The sequence below is a fragment of the Pinus tabuliformis genome, chromosome 6 (genome assembly GCF_031772625.1).
Source record: "Pinus tabuliformis cultivar Carrire ecotype Pingquan chromosome 6, CPIR1, whole genome shotgun sequence".
NCBI classification, from domain to species: domain Eukaryota; kingdom Viridiplantae; phylum Streptophyta; class Pinopsida; order Pinales; family Pinaceae; genus Pinus; species Pinus tabuliformis.
The window spans coordinates 1,760,946,592-1,760,961,816 of NC_142292.1; the positions used below are offsets into that span (position 1 = coordinate 1,760,946,592).

Below are 15,225 nucleotides of genomic sequence, written 5' to 3' on the forward strand. Positions count from 1 at the left end.
GAAGCACGATCCGAATGCTGCAGCCGCGAAGATCGAGGAGGAGTTCATCATGACAGCCCAAGCATCTCCAAGAGGGAGGTGGGGTGATCTAGCGTTGTAGTTCGAAAGGACTGCAGATGGGCAAGATCCTTAAAGAGCCCACCTCTCGGATCAATTCCTTGCTACGGGAGCCCTGATCAGTAGTAGCAGGATGGACCAGTGTCAGTTGATGCAGAGGAGTGCCAAAGTGAAAGTTGCAGAGGCTAGTAGCGCCAGAGACTGAGCAGCACAGAGCAGAGTTGGTTGCAATGCAGATGTAGTATTGGCAGTGGCAGTGCCAGCAGCAGCACAGATGCAGAATTGAGGGGGAGTTGCAGTACGGATGCAATGTTGACAGTGGTAGGGTCAGCAGCAGTACAAATGCAGCATTTGTGCAATAGTTGGTGGACAGGATGACAAACATCAACAGCGCAGAAGGAGATGTTACAGAACAGAGTGATGGTTCAGCAGGGTGCATTGGTACAGCACATTCCTCGCTAAGAGGGAGTGTTGATTTCTGGTAGCATTGGATGTGCTCTAAGTCTCAAAATTTTCAAGGAGGCTTAGACACATGCATTCTCCAATACCCAAAAATCGTTTGGGGAAATTCCACCCAGTGACAGTTTTATTAAAATAATTAATTATTTTTTATGGGACCCTAAGTCCAAACTTAGGAAAATAAAATAATTAATGGGTATTAATCTAAACTATGGGCGTAACACTTCTAGAAGAAGACGAGGATCAAGCTAAAATTATCTAAGCCACTGATTAGAAGTTAATCTGGGTCGTTGGTTGTCCAACAAAAAGATATAAGAAGAGGCTTGAGGGCACTTGGAGAACACACAGTGGGGAGATCAAAAGTTCGATTTTCTAAAGCAGAGCAGCTGCCGAAGAGATTTTCAATAGTGATCTTTTACAGAGAGGGCAGGGATGGTATCTGAAGGAAATCTTTTTCAGTCGAAGAATACTCAACAGAGAAGAGAGAGAGAGATCCAGTAGAGGCAGCACAAAGCAAGAGAGGTTGATGCAAAGCCACACAGAGGTAGTGTAGGCTAACACAGAGGCAGCGCAGAAGCCATGAGGGAATGGTATCCAAGGAAATCTTTTTCAGTCGAAGAATACTCAACAGAGAAGAGAGAGAGAGATCCAGTAGAGGCAACACAAAGCAAGAGAGGTTGATGCAAAGCCACACAGAGGTAGTGTAGGCTAACACAGAGGCAGCGCAGAAGCCATGAGGGAATCTGAAATTTGCTGGAGGGTTCGACTTCTGTAGCTAGAAGCCGAGGTGTGAGACCGAGAGAGCAGAAGTCAAAATCTCAGAGGCAAATCGATCAACCGAGAAGAGTGACACAGACCTTAGACAGTGTGACGTTGGGCTGACGCAGACACTGCGCAGAGGCACCGCGGAGGTAGCCAGGGGTTGTTCATTCAAGGGCTGGATTAGCGAAGACTTCCAGTGATAGTGTGAGGTGATCTCACAAATCTCTCTGTCAATGATATTCTCTATAACTGGATTGTCGGGAAGGCATCCAGAGCCTGTATTCAGAAATTACTACTGCATAATAATAAAACCCTTAGTCGTTGCACCGGTTTTCCCGCATTGGGTTTTTCCAGGGACATTTGTACAAAAATAACTATGTAGATGTGTTGTATGATGTATCTCTTTCTTGTTCAGTTTCTTGTTTCCACTTATAATTTAAATGGTGTAGGCTGTAATGTATTCATTTCAGTGTTTAGTGTAGGAAACAGTAAATAATTTGATTATCTACCAGGTCTACACTTCACAATCGGTAGCCTTAAAACACTAAGACTACACTACAAGTCTTAAAAAAGAGACTTCAATCTTTCCTATCCCTCACTGTTTCATTAAATTGCCCTCATTTCAGTAACATAAACATGGAAGGATTGGTTTTCAGAGTTTACGAAGCACAGCACTTCTGAGTGAGGATGACAAACTCAAGTTTTGGAGGCCTTCTCCTGGGTATTTTGTCGAGTTTTACGACTCATTGGAAAGTAGACACGTGGGTCTACTTGACCTAGTTTCCAGAATTCAAATTGCACTCCTAAAAGTTGATTAAAAAACAACCTTGAATCGACACGACGCTTCTGCAAGTTGGTGTGACCCTTCTGTCACTTGGCACGACCCATCTGTCTCAAGCGCGACCCACGGCGTGACACATCGACTCCTGCGCGACCTTTCTGTCTATGGCGCAACCCTTTCTCCCACATAGCAAATCTTTGATTTCCTCATGGTGATTCCTTCCTAATGTTAACAAGTCGAATAAAGCCCTTCTTTCATGGCAAAAACAAACTTTTTCCCCCTCGTACTCCTTCAAAGAGCATGTGTCATAACTGAGAGTTCTAAGAACGAGATGCGTCCTTCATCTCTTTCGTTCAAGCCACGATCCTGTAGAAAACCTTAATACGAGCCCTTATATCTGTGTGGAATAACATGAAACATATATTGCAAAGATTACCTTAACATATTAGGCGTCGATCACTTCAAGCAAGGAGTTTCAAATTCTTCGAAAGCTACCTCACTACCCTTTCTAAAAATGGAATCAAAAGGGATTATTGTATGCAGTGCCACTGATAAATTGTTCCCTTCTATCGCTATCTGATGTGCAACTTCAAATACAATCAACAACGGATGTTATGAATGAGTGATATCGCACTCGGGTCTTCAATCTGACAATTCGCAGCTCAGAAAATATTACAACACTTTATATAATGGCAGACCAAAATATGACAAAATACCATGGTATAAAACAAAATCATACAACTTTCAAATGCACTAGTTCCATAACGGGGCTTTCGCTTGTCACTTCTTACCACGACTGGGAAATTATTATGGTCCAACTCACATTTTTCAATGCGAATACTCAACTTTATGTTTCACATGGATTGCTTTCCTATTAATCAAATTCATATATACAGTATGCCAAGCCCAATTTACATTAGTTGGCCTCTTATCAGACTTTCTAGCTCTACTTAGCCTCACTCTTCTCTCTCTCACACCTCTACCTCTACATGCCCCTTAGGCTTACAATTATAGGAACAATTACATAGTTATGGATCATTTTGGTTCCTAGTTCTTCTCCATAGATCTCTCAACTAGTTCCTAAAATCTCTTAATGATCCCTTGAGGATCTCAACAACAGTTCTATATCTAAATTCTGCCTTTATGAGCAGATTATACCAAATCTCTCAATCCACTTTTAACTCAACTAATTTCCTATTCTAGGATCTCCTAATCTCCAAGATTTTTATGAGATCTTCACAAGTCTAACATCTCTCATATTCTCACATAATTGAGAATATTTACATTTAAAACCTCACACACATATTTCTCACTCAAATTATTAAAAATATACAAAATTTCCTATTAAGAAATCAAAAACATTACCAAACATCAGATCCCCTAAGTCAACCAAATATACAATGATTTTCTTGAGCAGGATGCTCCTGCATCATAATTTGCTTCAGTGATTAACAAATAGGAGAAACGTAATCAGTTGTTGCAGTGGTCATTCGGGATTCCGAATTTTCACAGTGGCTAATAGTCAACCCAACTAGGCGCTTCAGCGCCTAAGGGGAGGTGGCGTTTCCAAGGTTAACCTTTAAATCAATAGGTGTTAGTCAAAATGAGTAGCAATGGAGGGGAAAAACTCTATGGCCAAGTGCCATGGTCAAGGGAATCATCTAATGGGACTCCACATCCTGAATGTGTAGATGTAATGGAGGGAGCAATCATGGAGGCATTTGTTACCTTGCTCTGTTTTCTTTTTCCACCCCTCTAGTGCGCCTTTTACTATTTCATACTAATGTTTTTTATTTTTGCTACATAGATCAACGGGTTAGAGATTTCTCTTTATGATGTACCATATAATTTTACCCTTTAAGAAGAGACAGTATCACTCATAAGGGTTGGGACATGCAAGAGTTCCTTTTGATTAAATGGAGCGTCAAATGCTCAGGAACCTGGTGATGGATAATGAGAAGGGTAGAGCTCATGCTAGGCTTTTTCCCACATGCTAACTTATGTCCTAGCCATCTTTTGCATTTTTATGTTATTTTCTTTCATTGTGGCCATATTATGCTTTTCCATTCTTATAGTTGCATCAACCTCCAAGGAAATGTTTCCGGCCCTACTCAAGGATGTGGACAAGAGGGTGTCAAATCCCAATGAACCAATGACAAGTTAGACTAGAAGAATGGATACGGTACATAAGGGGTTTATAATGTGACATGAAAAGTGTCAAGTATGGTGTAAGGGAGAATGGAGAAAGGATGTGGACAAGAGGGTGTCAAATCCCAATGAACCAATGACAGGTTAGACTAGAAGAATGGATACGGTACATAAGGGGTTTATAATGTGACATGAAAAGTGTCAAGTATGGTGTAAGGGAGAATGGAGAATGAACACACTATTTCAATCATGGTGTAAGGGAGAATGGAGAATGAACACACTATTTCAATCCAGGTTTTCCAAGAGGTGCCCCTCATATAACCCTAAGGCCTCAAGGGAGGTCCCACTAGACTAGGGCTAAAGATTTACCCCTGGTAAGGTGAAAGAATAGATTAAGATCGATCAATCTTCCAGATCACCCCTTTATTCATACTAAATACCCAAAACAACAAGTATAAGCACTCGATTGCACAATGATCAAAGTACCTATTGAGTAGCAGTCCACCATCTAAGAGGAATGTCAAATGGTGAGAGGTGCATGGTTGATGCAAATGGCGGAGGCATATGGCATATCATCATGAAGAGGAGAATGTCAAGGGCTATTGGTTGGCTGGCTGTCAAATGTAGGAGAAAAGTTGTCTCCTATGGGGTTACACATTTTGGTGGGTAACAATATGCACATCAACCAAACTTTCTTCGTCTAAAGCAAGTTGAAAGTCATGAATTTTGTCCATTGGGTGACTAACTACAAGACATTTCAACAATTTGCCTTTGTAACGGTATAAAGCCCTTATCAAATAGGATTTTCTATTTTTTGTCTATTCTAGAACCTCTACTTTTCCAAATGCAACCACTTGCCTTGAGTACGTAATGTGCCCTTGTGGCCAACCAAGTATATAGTTGAATGTTCTTTACATGTAGCCAAATTCTATTCATCTAAAGGACTATGAAAGGCAATTATGTTGTCCACTAGATTACTCACTAGAATAACCTCGCCAAAATATGAGAGAGCATTAGCCACATCATGAATGCCATGTTGAGCAAAAAATATAAATTAAAGGAGTTTGAACATACTAAGTAATACTATAAGGCCATTATCAAATAGGTTTGAACCTATGATGTTGTGTCTTCTGGAGACTTTACTTGTTTGAATGCAAACATACTCTATAATCAACCTTAAATTGAGGAGAAACTCAATGCCGATCATGAAACTCTATGTACCTCCTTTATATCTGATCCAAAATATCCTTGATTTGGCATGTACCTTGACAAGATTTTTGGTAAAATAGATAGCTTTGTCTTGTTATTTTAGAGAATGACAACTAGTAGCAATATGAAGAGCAACTAGAATCTCGTATGGAACAAAAGGTTCAAAACTGTAACAAACCTCAAAAGGAAAATGTCATGTAAGTGTGTGAGCAGCGCTGTTCTACTTGTGCTGAATAATGTGCAAGTACATCTCCTTCTGGCCATTCTTCTAATGATAAGTGTTAAGAGCATGGATAAATGTTTGATTGACCACTTGCTGCCACCCAAAGGGCATTTTCATTGTGGATATTTGGAAGCTATAGCATTATGCCAAGGAGAGGGTGATGGAGAAACCTAGGGTTCCTTTAATGTGGTCAACGAGTAAAATTGCAGACTTCAACTTTTATGGCACTGCTTCAGTTTGCATAACAATGAAGAGGGAGATTTGTTTTCATGTGGAATACCTATTTCCGACAATGTACCCAATCCACATAGACATGTACTACACTACAATGAAGGTTCTATAAATACTATATCTATCACTATACCAAATATCCCTGTGTATTTTCCACAAGCTTTCAGTTTCATGCATATCATCTAACAGATCAACGATCCTAAAAAGTAGGTAATGATACTTGATTCAAGATTGCTAGCTCTCTCACTACTTTGTAGTCTATGCATACCACTCTGTTCTTTCTTAGCCATCTGACTCCTCCAATGAAATCAATGCAGAGTTGTAAAAGGTCTTCCAATTCAATTATAGCTCCCTCTCTAGAGAACATGGGCATCATTATCATACCGACCAGCTTCGTTTTCTAATGCATGTTTTTATCATGTCCACTGATTATTTTTCTGGAAGTGGTATTCAGAAGACTAATAAGACAAGCTCTTCATATGAGAGCTCAACCCACAGGTGCCCTGTTGCAACACATTGAACTTCGATACCATTGCTCGGTGTTTAAGAGAAATTGACCACAGAAGATCTTCAACCTTCAGAGCAGTTCCCTGTGGAGAAGGGGATTATGGTACTTTTAAACACTCTCATTTTTTATGTCTAAGAAATGCAACAATGTAATCAGATTTTGAAGATAAACACTCACAAACTTCCCTTGCTTCAACCATTCTTCGGCCCTGCTCGGCATATCTGAATAATTCCCTGCTCAGATTTTAATCAGAGTTCTGAAATCAGTGGCCTCCTAATACCAACGCAAAAAGCCAAAAAACTAAAAAAAAAAAAAAAACCAACTCCCTGAAACGAAAACATTTCAACCCTAAACCGAAAATACAATTTAATTGGATCTCAGGAAAACAAGCCATGAAGACAAAGGCCCTAAGCCTCAAACACAAATTTAATTGGATCTCAGTAAAACAAGGCATGAAGACAAAGCCCTACTCTGCCTGAATTGGATTCCAATATATAATCAAGTTATGGCAAAATTTTCAAGAAAATGGTCTAGTCTGAGATTTTAAGAAGTTCAAATGTTTACCTCCATAGAAAGAGAATCCATCTCCTTCTTGAACAGGGGCGTCAACTAAATATCCCTAACAAGTGACAACAAATGCAATAAGTTCCCAGGAGTAACATTAAATTCCAGCAGTTGTGCATCAATTTAACAATTTCCATTAAGTTCCTTATAATATAGCATGACTCACGAGAACACGAGTTCAGTTATGATAATAACCTGCATGTCATGGGCATGAAATTAACTACATTACCCCATCGTCATCGTCTGCGTAGAGTGATTTGCATTTAAGCTGCTTTGCCTTCGTCGCTTTGAAAAAGGTACGAGTAAACTTTGGGGGCAAGTTAGAAAGAAACTGTGAATTATGGAAACCGGATGCAGACAGTAGGCATGCAGGACATTGAATTGCATGGTGAATTATGGCCATGTCTGCCACTCAACTGTTTCCCCTGAGAAAATGAGAGACATTGGTAGGCTGAATAGGCGATACACCAGGAACGGAAAGATTTAGACCACTAAATATAGATATAGATATGAAAGGTACTAGTCCACATTCTCCTCAAGAGCTTCAACTTCGAAGAGGATTAACGGTCACTCTGTAATGGCATTGTATTTTTCGTTAAGTCGCGTTTTCTACTGAGGCACAATTTTGTTGACAGCAAATTTCTAGTAGGAATCTGCCCAGAAAATTTTCAAAAATTTTGATTGGTTTTGGATTGTTTTTTTTAAGAGTGGAAATGGATTTACTTTAATAACAAAATCCAGAGTAGTTAAAAAAAAATCTCAAAATATTTCATAGTTTATATAGTTTTATTGGGTTTTAATTCTTTTTTATGAAAAATAAAAATAAAATAAAATAATAATAATTACTTGATTCTCAAAATTTTATTGGTATTTCTATTATTTTTCAAAATGGTGATGTTGTAATTAACTTTATTTTTTGTTTAATTATAATATTTTTTTAAATTTTATGTGGCTTAGTTTAAACAGCCCCACGTTTTACCCGCAAAACAATAGAAATATAGGCATGATTTTGAGAAAAATCTGATTGAAAATTTTGAAAATCATGGTCTCAAACTTGGATTTTGGGTGCTCTGTGAGTTGTTCATAGTAGTAAATCCATTTTCACCATCAACAAAATGATTTAAAAACTTCCACAATCGATTTCTTAAAAAATTTCATTGTTAGAAATTCATTTTTACACAAAGCCATTTTTTTTATTAAAGGTTTTATTTAGTGAGTAATGGCTTAACATTGTGATTTTTATAATCAATTAATGAATTAATTGTTTTGGATTATAATTATTTACTTGTTTATTAAAATGAAATATTAAATAAATAGATTTCTTATTTTTCTAATATATTAAAATGTTTTCGTGATGGGGGTGCACAAACGGTAGGCCAACTAGCCTCAGAGCTTTCCCCCCTTGGCACGCAGTGGACATGTCTCAATTAATGAGTGGGATCATGGGACAGGATGATAGTCCTCAAACCTTTCTAGACACGGTGGTTCGAGTTATTATGCTCCTCGGTCTCTTTGTCACGGTTGTTGCAAAGCAAGGGATGAGTGGAGGTTGTAGGGTGGTGAACTTGAATGAGGTGGCCATTCAAGCTCACCTGGGAAGTTGAATAGCCAGTGTCGAGCAGTGGAAAGGCCTGATGTAGTTGTTTGTGCCTTGGCAGACTCTTAGGCGTTCATCTGGGACCCTGGAGCGCATTTCTTAAGTGTAATAGTTTTCTGTAACACCCTCCCCCCACATCTACCCTAATAACCAGTCAACCAAGTTAAACATGTGACAAAGAGTTACTATGGTATGATTCAACTCCCTATGTAACAGTTAAGGAAGTGGAACCGACGGAATGCAGCCAACTTGACCTTCTACACATGCAACAAAACCCCTAGGAGCCATCCAACCCATCCAGGTGACTAGCCCCTGAGACAAACTGACATTTTGTTGCATTAAAGCCTCAGTCGCTCCCTTGACATGGGCATGCATGTGACTGGGAACCTCCAGTTGCTCCCACAACAAGGCATGCCTACGATTGGAGACTTTTCTAGGTAGTTATGTGCCTGCGACTTCGGATTATGTGTCACTTTTTCAAGGCGAGGACTCAGACCACTGCCCAGAACTCCATGAAACTTCCAAAAATGAAAAGTAACATCAAAACAATGATACAAATGCAAATAATTCAACAAGGACTTGACTGGACCCCTACTAGCCATGACAGTCATTTCGTCAAACATGTCACAAATATACATTCTACAGGTTTAAACAACATATATGAGCATAGGGTTTCACACTTATTTGAGAATCGGTAAGAAGCATTGTTGCCTCATCACAGTAACTGCATTACCATCTATTAAGCCATATATTCATTGTACATTCGGTGATTAACCAAAACATGATGAGAACCATACATTTTCACTATCATAAAACTCACTCATGATCAGCTTATAACCAACAGAAATAACAAGGATATAAAAACCATATAAGCCACATATAAACAAGTACATTTACCCATAAAATACCAAGGAGGAAGAGCTCTTATTGATGATTGCATAAGTCGACCAGGTATGGGACTTCCACGAACCACTCGACCATAAACTAGGCTGAACCAAATCTTTATTTCAACCAGTCACTCCCATACCATATTCCAAGCATGAATGTGGGATCTTATAAAACAAATCAATCAAAACCATCCAAGGCTTCTAGAGGCCAAACCACCTCAACCCTCAACCAATGATTCCACATCATGGTCGGACATCACTAACCATCACCAGATTGGTCTGTACCCAAGCTGTCCAATGCTCCAGAGTGTTTGTTCCGACCAGGGCTTCCAAGACTAGTAATTCAACCCACAATTGTCGTTGAGATTCCAGAGCATTTGTCCAACCAAGGCTTCCAAGACTAGTAACTCCACCCAAGTTGTTATAGGCTTCCAAAGTGTTTGTCCAATCAAGGCTTTCGAGACTAATAAATTGATCCACAACCAAAGGCACAAGAAAACCAACCAGGAAACAAAAGTGAAACCCACAACACCATGGCTATCAAGGAAATGGCAAGACTAGGTAAAACCACTGTCAATTCAGGAAATCCTCCATGCCAATGACATATCATAACCAAATAACCACATGCATATGCCATGCATTCCAAAACTAGCAAGGAAGTCATGCATGCAACTCGGTACTTGCCACCAAAATTTGTTGTAGTTGTTGATCCTAATGTCCTCTTGTGCTTTCCTGCTTTTCCTTTGCCTTCTTACTCCAAATCCCAAGTATGCCACACTCCTCCAAGAGTGATCCAAGAAAACTCTAAGTGTCCAAGAGTATGAGAGAGAGAGAGAGAGAGAAAATGAGAGCTCCAAAACTGAACTGATCAAAAGCCATGAACTGATCCTCAGAAGCCTTTTTATTAATGAGGCCTCTATTTTCTTCAATTTTCCATTATTTTCCTTCATTTTCCTCCTCACATGCAACGTGTGACCTTTCACCTTCCTTTTCTCCTAATTTCCATTATTTTCCTAAATAAAGTGCCTCGTGCCTTTCCAAAGCCTTTGCCAATGCCTTTGCCATTAATTAATCACAAGTGATCCCCATCACTATGTTTTTTCCCAACATTCAACTTGGAATATGGGTCCCATGACCAAAGTCTTAGTTTACCTTTATTAATTTTTACATGGATTTTTTACAAGAGTTGTTACATTTTCCCTCTTGGAATCAAGTTGGAAGGTAGGATTTCTAGCTCCGGTAAGCGAAGCAGAACCTCTGTCACCCTGTTACACTATAGATCTCAATTATCAACATTTTTGGGGGTTTGGTTCGTTCTTGAAATTCTCTTGCTGAAGTTGGTGTGTTTTTTGTGGCAATTGCATGTTCTTTTGTCCTCAAATTTTTGGTTGCATTGTGGGCATTCAATCTATAGGGTTGGGCTTTGTACAAAGGCTTTCTATGGCCTTGACTCCTTAATGTCTCGAGGGTTATGTTTCTATTTGTTGCCTAGGATATTGGGGTGTCCCATGTTTTGCTTTCCATTGATCCTGGCCATTGGTGGGTCTAGTCGAGGTGTAAATTTCTCCTCTCTGCACTCTCGGGTGGCAATTCCATGTTATTTGTCCATGTTTGGTTGGGTGGGTATGCAAGTTTTCTTTTAAGTGTTGTTGGAGCGAGTGGTTGAATGTTCTAGGGGTGACCAAGTCTACGGGCACCTCTATATTTTGTGGGTTTCGTAGTGCTATTGTGGTATTACATTTGTCTTGTGTCTCAGTCTAGGTGTTTCGTGTTTATGGTCATGGATGAGGTGTCTCTGAGGTCTCTAGGGTCTCAATTGTGTTTCAGGCTTGAGATTGCGATGGGACCTCAGCCATGCCTCGCCAGCGGGGCCAACACCACAAAGACGGTGGTTAGCTCAGGCAGACAAGGTAACGCGAAGGCAATAACTCGTCGTCAACGGGTTTAGAGAGTTCGGGATGTGCGGGAGAAGTTGCTCAAGATTAGGGTCGGTCCCCAGGGCACGTGGTTATACATGTCACTTTGGACTCCATTGTGGAGCAGTTGAGAGGAATCCAGGTCAACCTAGACATCCTTCGAGAACATAGATATGAGGATCGGAACAAATTGTGGCCTACATGAATGATATTCAGTTCAGTTAGAATGAGATCTTGGAGCCACAAGCCAACATCCGTCAGAGCTTGTGTCGGACAAACGAACGTCTGCACGAGCTGGAGGCCAGAGTTGAACACATAGACTTCCATATGCATGAGTGATCGGGTCTGATAGTTGTGCCTCCTTTGCACCCTCCTCAGCCTCCTCCTTGACAGTATGCTCATAGCTTGCTTGTTATTTTTGGTTCCCTTTTGGCATGTAAGGCTACTAAGCCTATCGAAAATAATGGTTCAATGGAAAAATCTTCTCCATACTCCAGCTCTCCCAACTAACAAATCTGGTTGGAGTGAAGTTGGGGGAGTTATAGAGAAACATTTTGTAATCAATATTTTCATGCTAATATAATAAAAGTTTTTAGACTATATATATATATATATATATATATTAAAATATTAATTATTAAATTAAAAATAACACAAATACATATTAAAAAAATAAAACTAAAATAATAATAATTTGGAAAAAAATAAAATATGGTTTTCTTATTAAAACTCATAAATTTATGTGAAGGTCACTAGTTCGAAACTTTGTAGGCAAAAATCTAGCTATGTTAAGGGTTGGTGTGGCCCAGGCCTGGTACGATTCCCACGTGATTTTGATGACTTAGATGCCTTGGGTCGCGATTTTTCAAGCCACAAGTCAAGCCTGAACTCACACCACTTGACAAAAAAAACTCATAAATTTATGAAAAATGTTTTAACAATATATAAATTATTTATTAACAACTAAATGTATGCACACCATCCCAAATATATTACTTATTATTAATATTATATAACTAATAAAAATTAAATAGATATATATCATAACGCACAGTCTAACTTATAGACAAAATAACCTTTTTAAGGTTATTTTTCCCGGTTAATTTTAACCAAAATTCAGTACAGGTTTCACAATTTTGAGTTTAAGTTGTTTAATTTGTAAAATTTGAGTGCCCTAGGGGTTTCTCAGGGTGTTAATCCATTTATGTATTCAAAAATGTATTTTAAACAACAAAAAATCACATTCTCCCTTGAAATTGTATATATTTCATAAGTTAGACTACGTCATATTATATATAAAATAACAATTATATCTAATTTATAATTGAGAAAATAATATTAAAGAAATATTATATTTATAAGTAAATAATGTTTTTTTTCACTATCTTTATAATGAATATTCATTACATATATATTTAACCACCCTAGATCCATCTTAATTCTGAATCTACTAAACACATGGAGGGATCAAAAAAAATTTGATCTTTCTCAACCCTTGGTAGATCCAAAGTTAAAATAGATCTAGGCTAGTTTAATTATTAATAATTGATAATTATAATTATTAATTGTATTTTTAATATTGTATAGTTTCGCGAAACCAAAATATTTACATAACATCATAACATAATCTTACAACATATTTTCCATATTCACTAAAGAATACATCTCGGTACAATCATATTAAATTTAATTATTTATTTTATATTTTTTTTTTATTTTTTCAATAAATTATATATACGTTAAATTTTATTTTTTATTATAATACTATTAAATTTTATGTTTATTAAAAAAAATTTATTATATATACCCTTAATTTACTTTTTTTATGATTTTTATTTTTATTTCCTACAAAAATATTAAAAAGATATTATTTTAAACTATTATATAACTTACATATAACTTAGTAATAACAATTCTTTGCAAATTTAATCAATGACCTAATAACATTCCTTTTTACTTTAACAATCTTAGTGTAAGTATAGGAGTGTTTTGTAAAAGATGTCTAATTTTAAAAGTGATGATAGACTTTTATGGCTTACTTTGTCATAACTTTTATTTTGAAACTTTAATTTGATGTAGCTATCTACAATTTTAGGTTACATATTTATATTATGTATTATTTATTTTCATGTTTATGCTATATATTTCTATCTAAGTGTTAAGATTGCATTGCTATTGATATTAGCTAGGTTTAATATGGATTATTATTGAATTTTTTAAAACGTAAAAACAACTCACTCAATCTTTGAATGTAAATAAAACCCTATTGGGTTCCTTGGGTTATCTTCATACACGGTAGATTAGATATAAACAAATATTTTTCTATTGTGTTTTGATAACATAAATTTAAATGCTCCACCAAACTAAATGGAAATACTTTAAGAGATCTCACATATAAAGCTTGACAAAGCACAAATGGGAGTCGAACTCTATTCTCTAGAGCTTAGGCAGGCCTTTTATATTATTAATGTGTATAGGTCCTATGAGAATAGCTCTCAATTATGAGATGAATTATGAGAGGATTTACTGGAGTAGAAATCTTAGTGGCAAACAAACTCATATAGAGAGCGAGTGATTTTAATTTTACAATTAATAAAAAAGTTATTTTAATTTTACAATTAAAAAAAAAATGAGAGATCGGAGAAGTTAGGATGACTTTTTGGTTGATTTCTTCTTGCATAAATTTGAAGGAGGAGGATTGGTGGATGTTGATTTAATCACATTGACCCCAATATGGAGAAATTTGAGGATAAGGAATAGTGTGATTACCAATTAACAATATAATGAACAACATTGGAATGATCTAAACTTGAGTTGAGATGGAAGGGGATTATGATCATCTTCGAGTGTTTTGATATATTTCTTGTGTTTGATTGATATTGAAATGATCCAAATTGAGTTGAGATGGAAAGAGATTATGCTCATTTTCCAATTCTTCTCCAAATAAAGATGGAATATAGGAAATCATTTAATCATTTTAAATTTAACTCAAAGTAGTTAAAGGATAAAAATTTCAAATTATAATAATTATGAATTGGATTGAGGAAATTTTTAGAAGAAAAATAAAATATATGGATATTAAAGAGTAGGCCTTTATGGTTAACTAATGGAGGTGAAAACAAAAGATATTTTCATAATTATGATAATTATAAGAAAAACATAAATATAAGGAGGGAAATGTAGAAGGGGGATGGGAGTAAACCTAGGTCATTCTGTTGGAAAATGTAACTAGGATTGGTCTTCATAATTATCATTGTACTTGTATCATTATGTATTTCATGAAAAGCAAAAGAAGAAAAAGAAATTATTATTATTATTATTTCATTAGACAAGCATGTTCTTCATGCTTATAGGTTTTTTGAGTCAGAAGAAAATTTGTCATAAGTCAATCTATCGTACTTGAGTCATGTCCCATTTAAAATTTTGAAAGAAAAAAAGTAAAAGAATTTTATTTGAGTTGAAAGAGTCATTTTATCACCCACAAGACCAAGGCAGCCCTAGAAGGGACAAATTCAACCTCTTGGATGTGTATATATAAAGAAGAGTTTGACCTCATTGTAGCACCGTCAAACAACTTCTATTTATGTGTAAGAAAAGAACAAGAAGGAAAGTGAAAAGGCAAAGAAAGAAGAGTGAAAGTCAAAGGAGAGAGAGTGAAGGTCTAAGAAGGAAAATTGTGTGATCTTGTGCCCTAATTCTACCACGTGTGAAAATTTCAGACAGTTGTAGGGGCCGAAAATTTCAGACAGTTGTAGGGGCCAAAAATTTCAAATCAGTTGCAGGGGCCAAAAATCAGAGTTTGACCAGATTTGAAGAGCTTTGACCTAGCATTGGCTGGTTGGATTTAACTGGTTGAGGAAGGTTTGAAGGAGGGCTAACTTTG

The 15,225-nt window shown here is 37.0% G+C and overlaps 1 protein-coding gene across 3 annotated transcripts in view; it reads right to left on the reverse strand.

Annotated features, from left to right (window-relative positions):
* LOC149265979 (alpha/beta-Hydrolases superfamily protein) overlaps positions 1-7,544 on the reverse strand; it is a 393,857-nt gene extending 386,313 nt beyond the window's left edge. Inside the window, exons 1-3 of one of the 3 annotated variants that reach the window (XM_089394514.1) lie at positions 7,172-7,544; positions 6,943-6,997; positions 6,556-6,611 (exon numbers count right to left, since the gene is read on the reverse strand). In XM_089394514.1, coding sequence (XP_089250640.1) covers positions 6,556-6,611; positions 6,943-6,997; positions 7,172-7,345 — 285 coding nt within the window. In that variant the 5' untranslated portion in view covers positions 7,346-7,544. The remainder of the gene's footprint in view (positions 1-6,555; positions 6,612-6,942; positions 6,998-7,171) is intronic. The other 2 variants (XM_089394522.1, XM_089394517.1) reach the window with 2 other exon arrangements.
* Between the last annotated feature and the right edge of the window lie 7,681 nt (positions 7,545-15,225).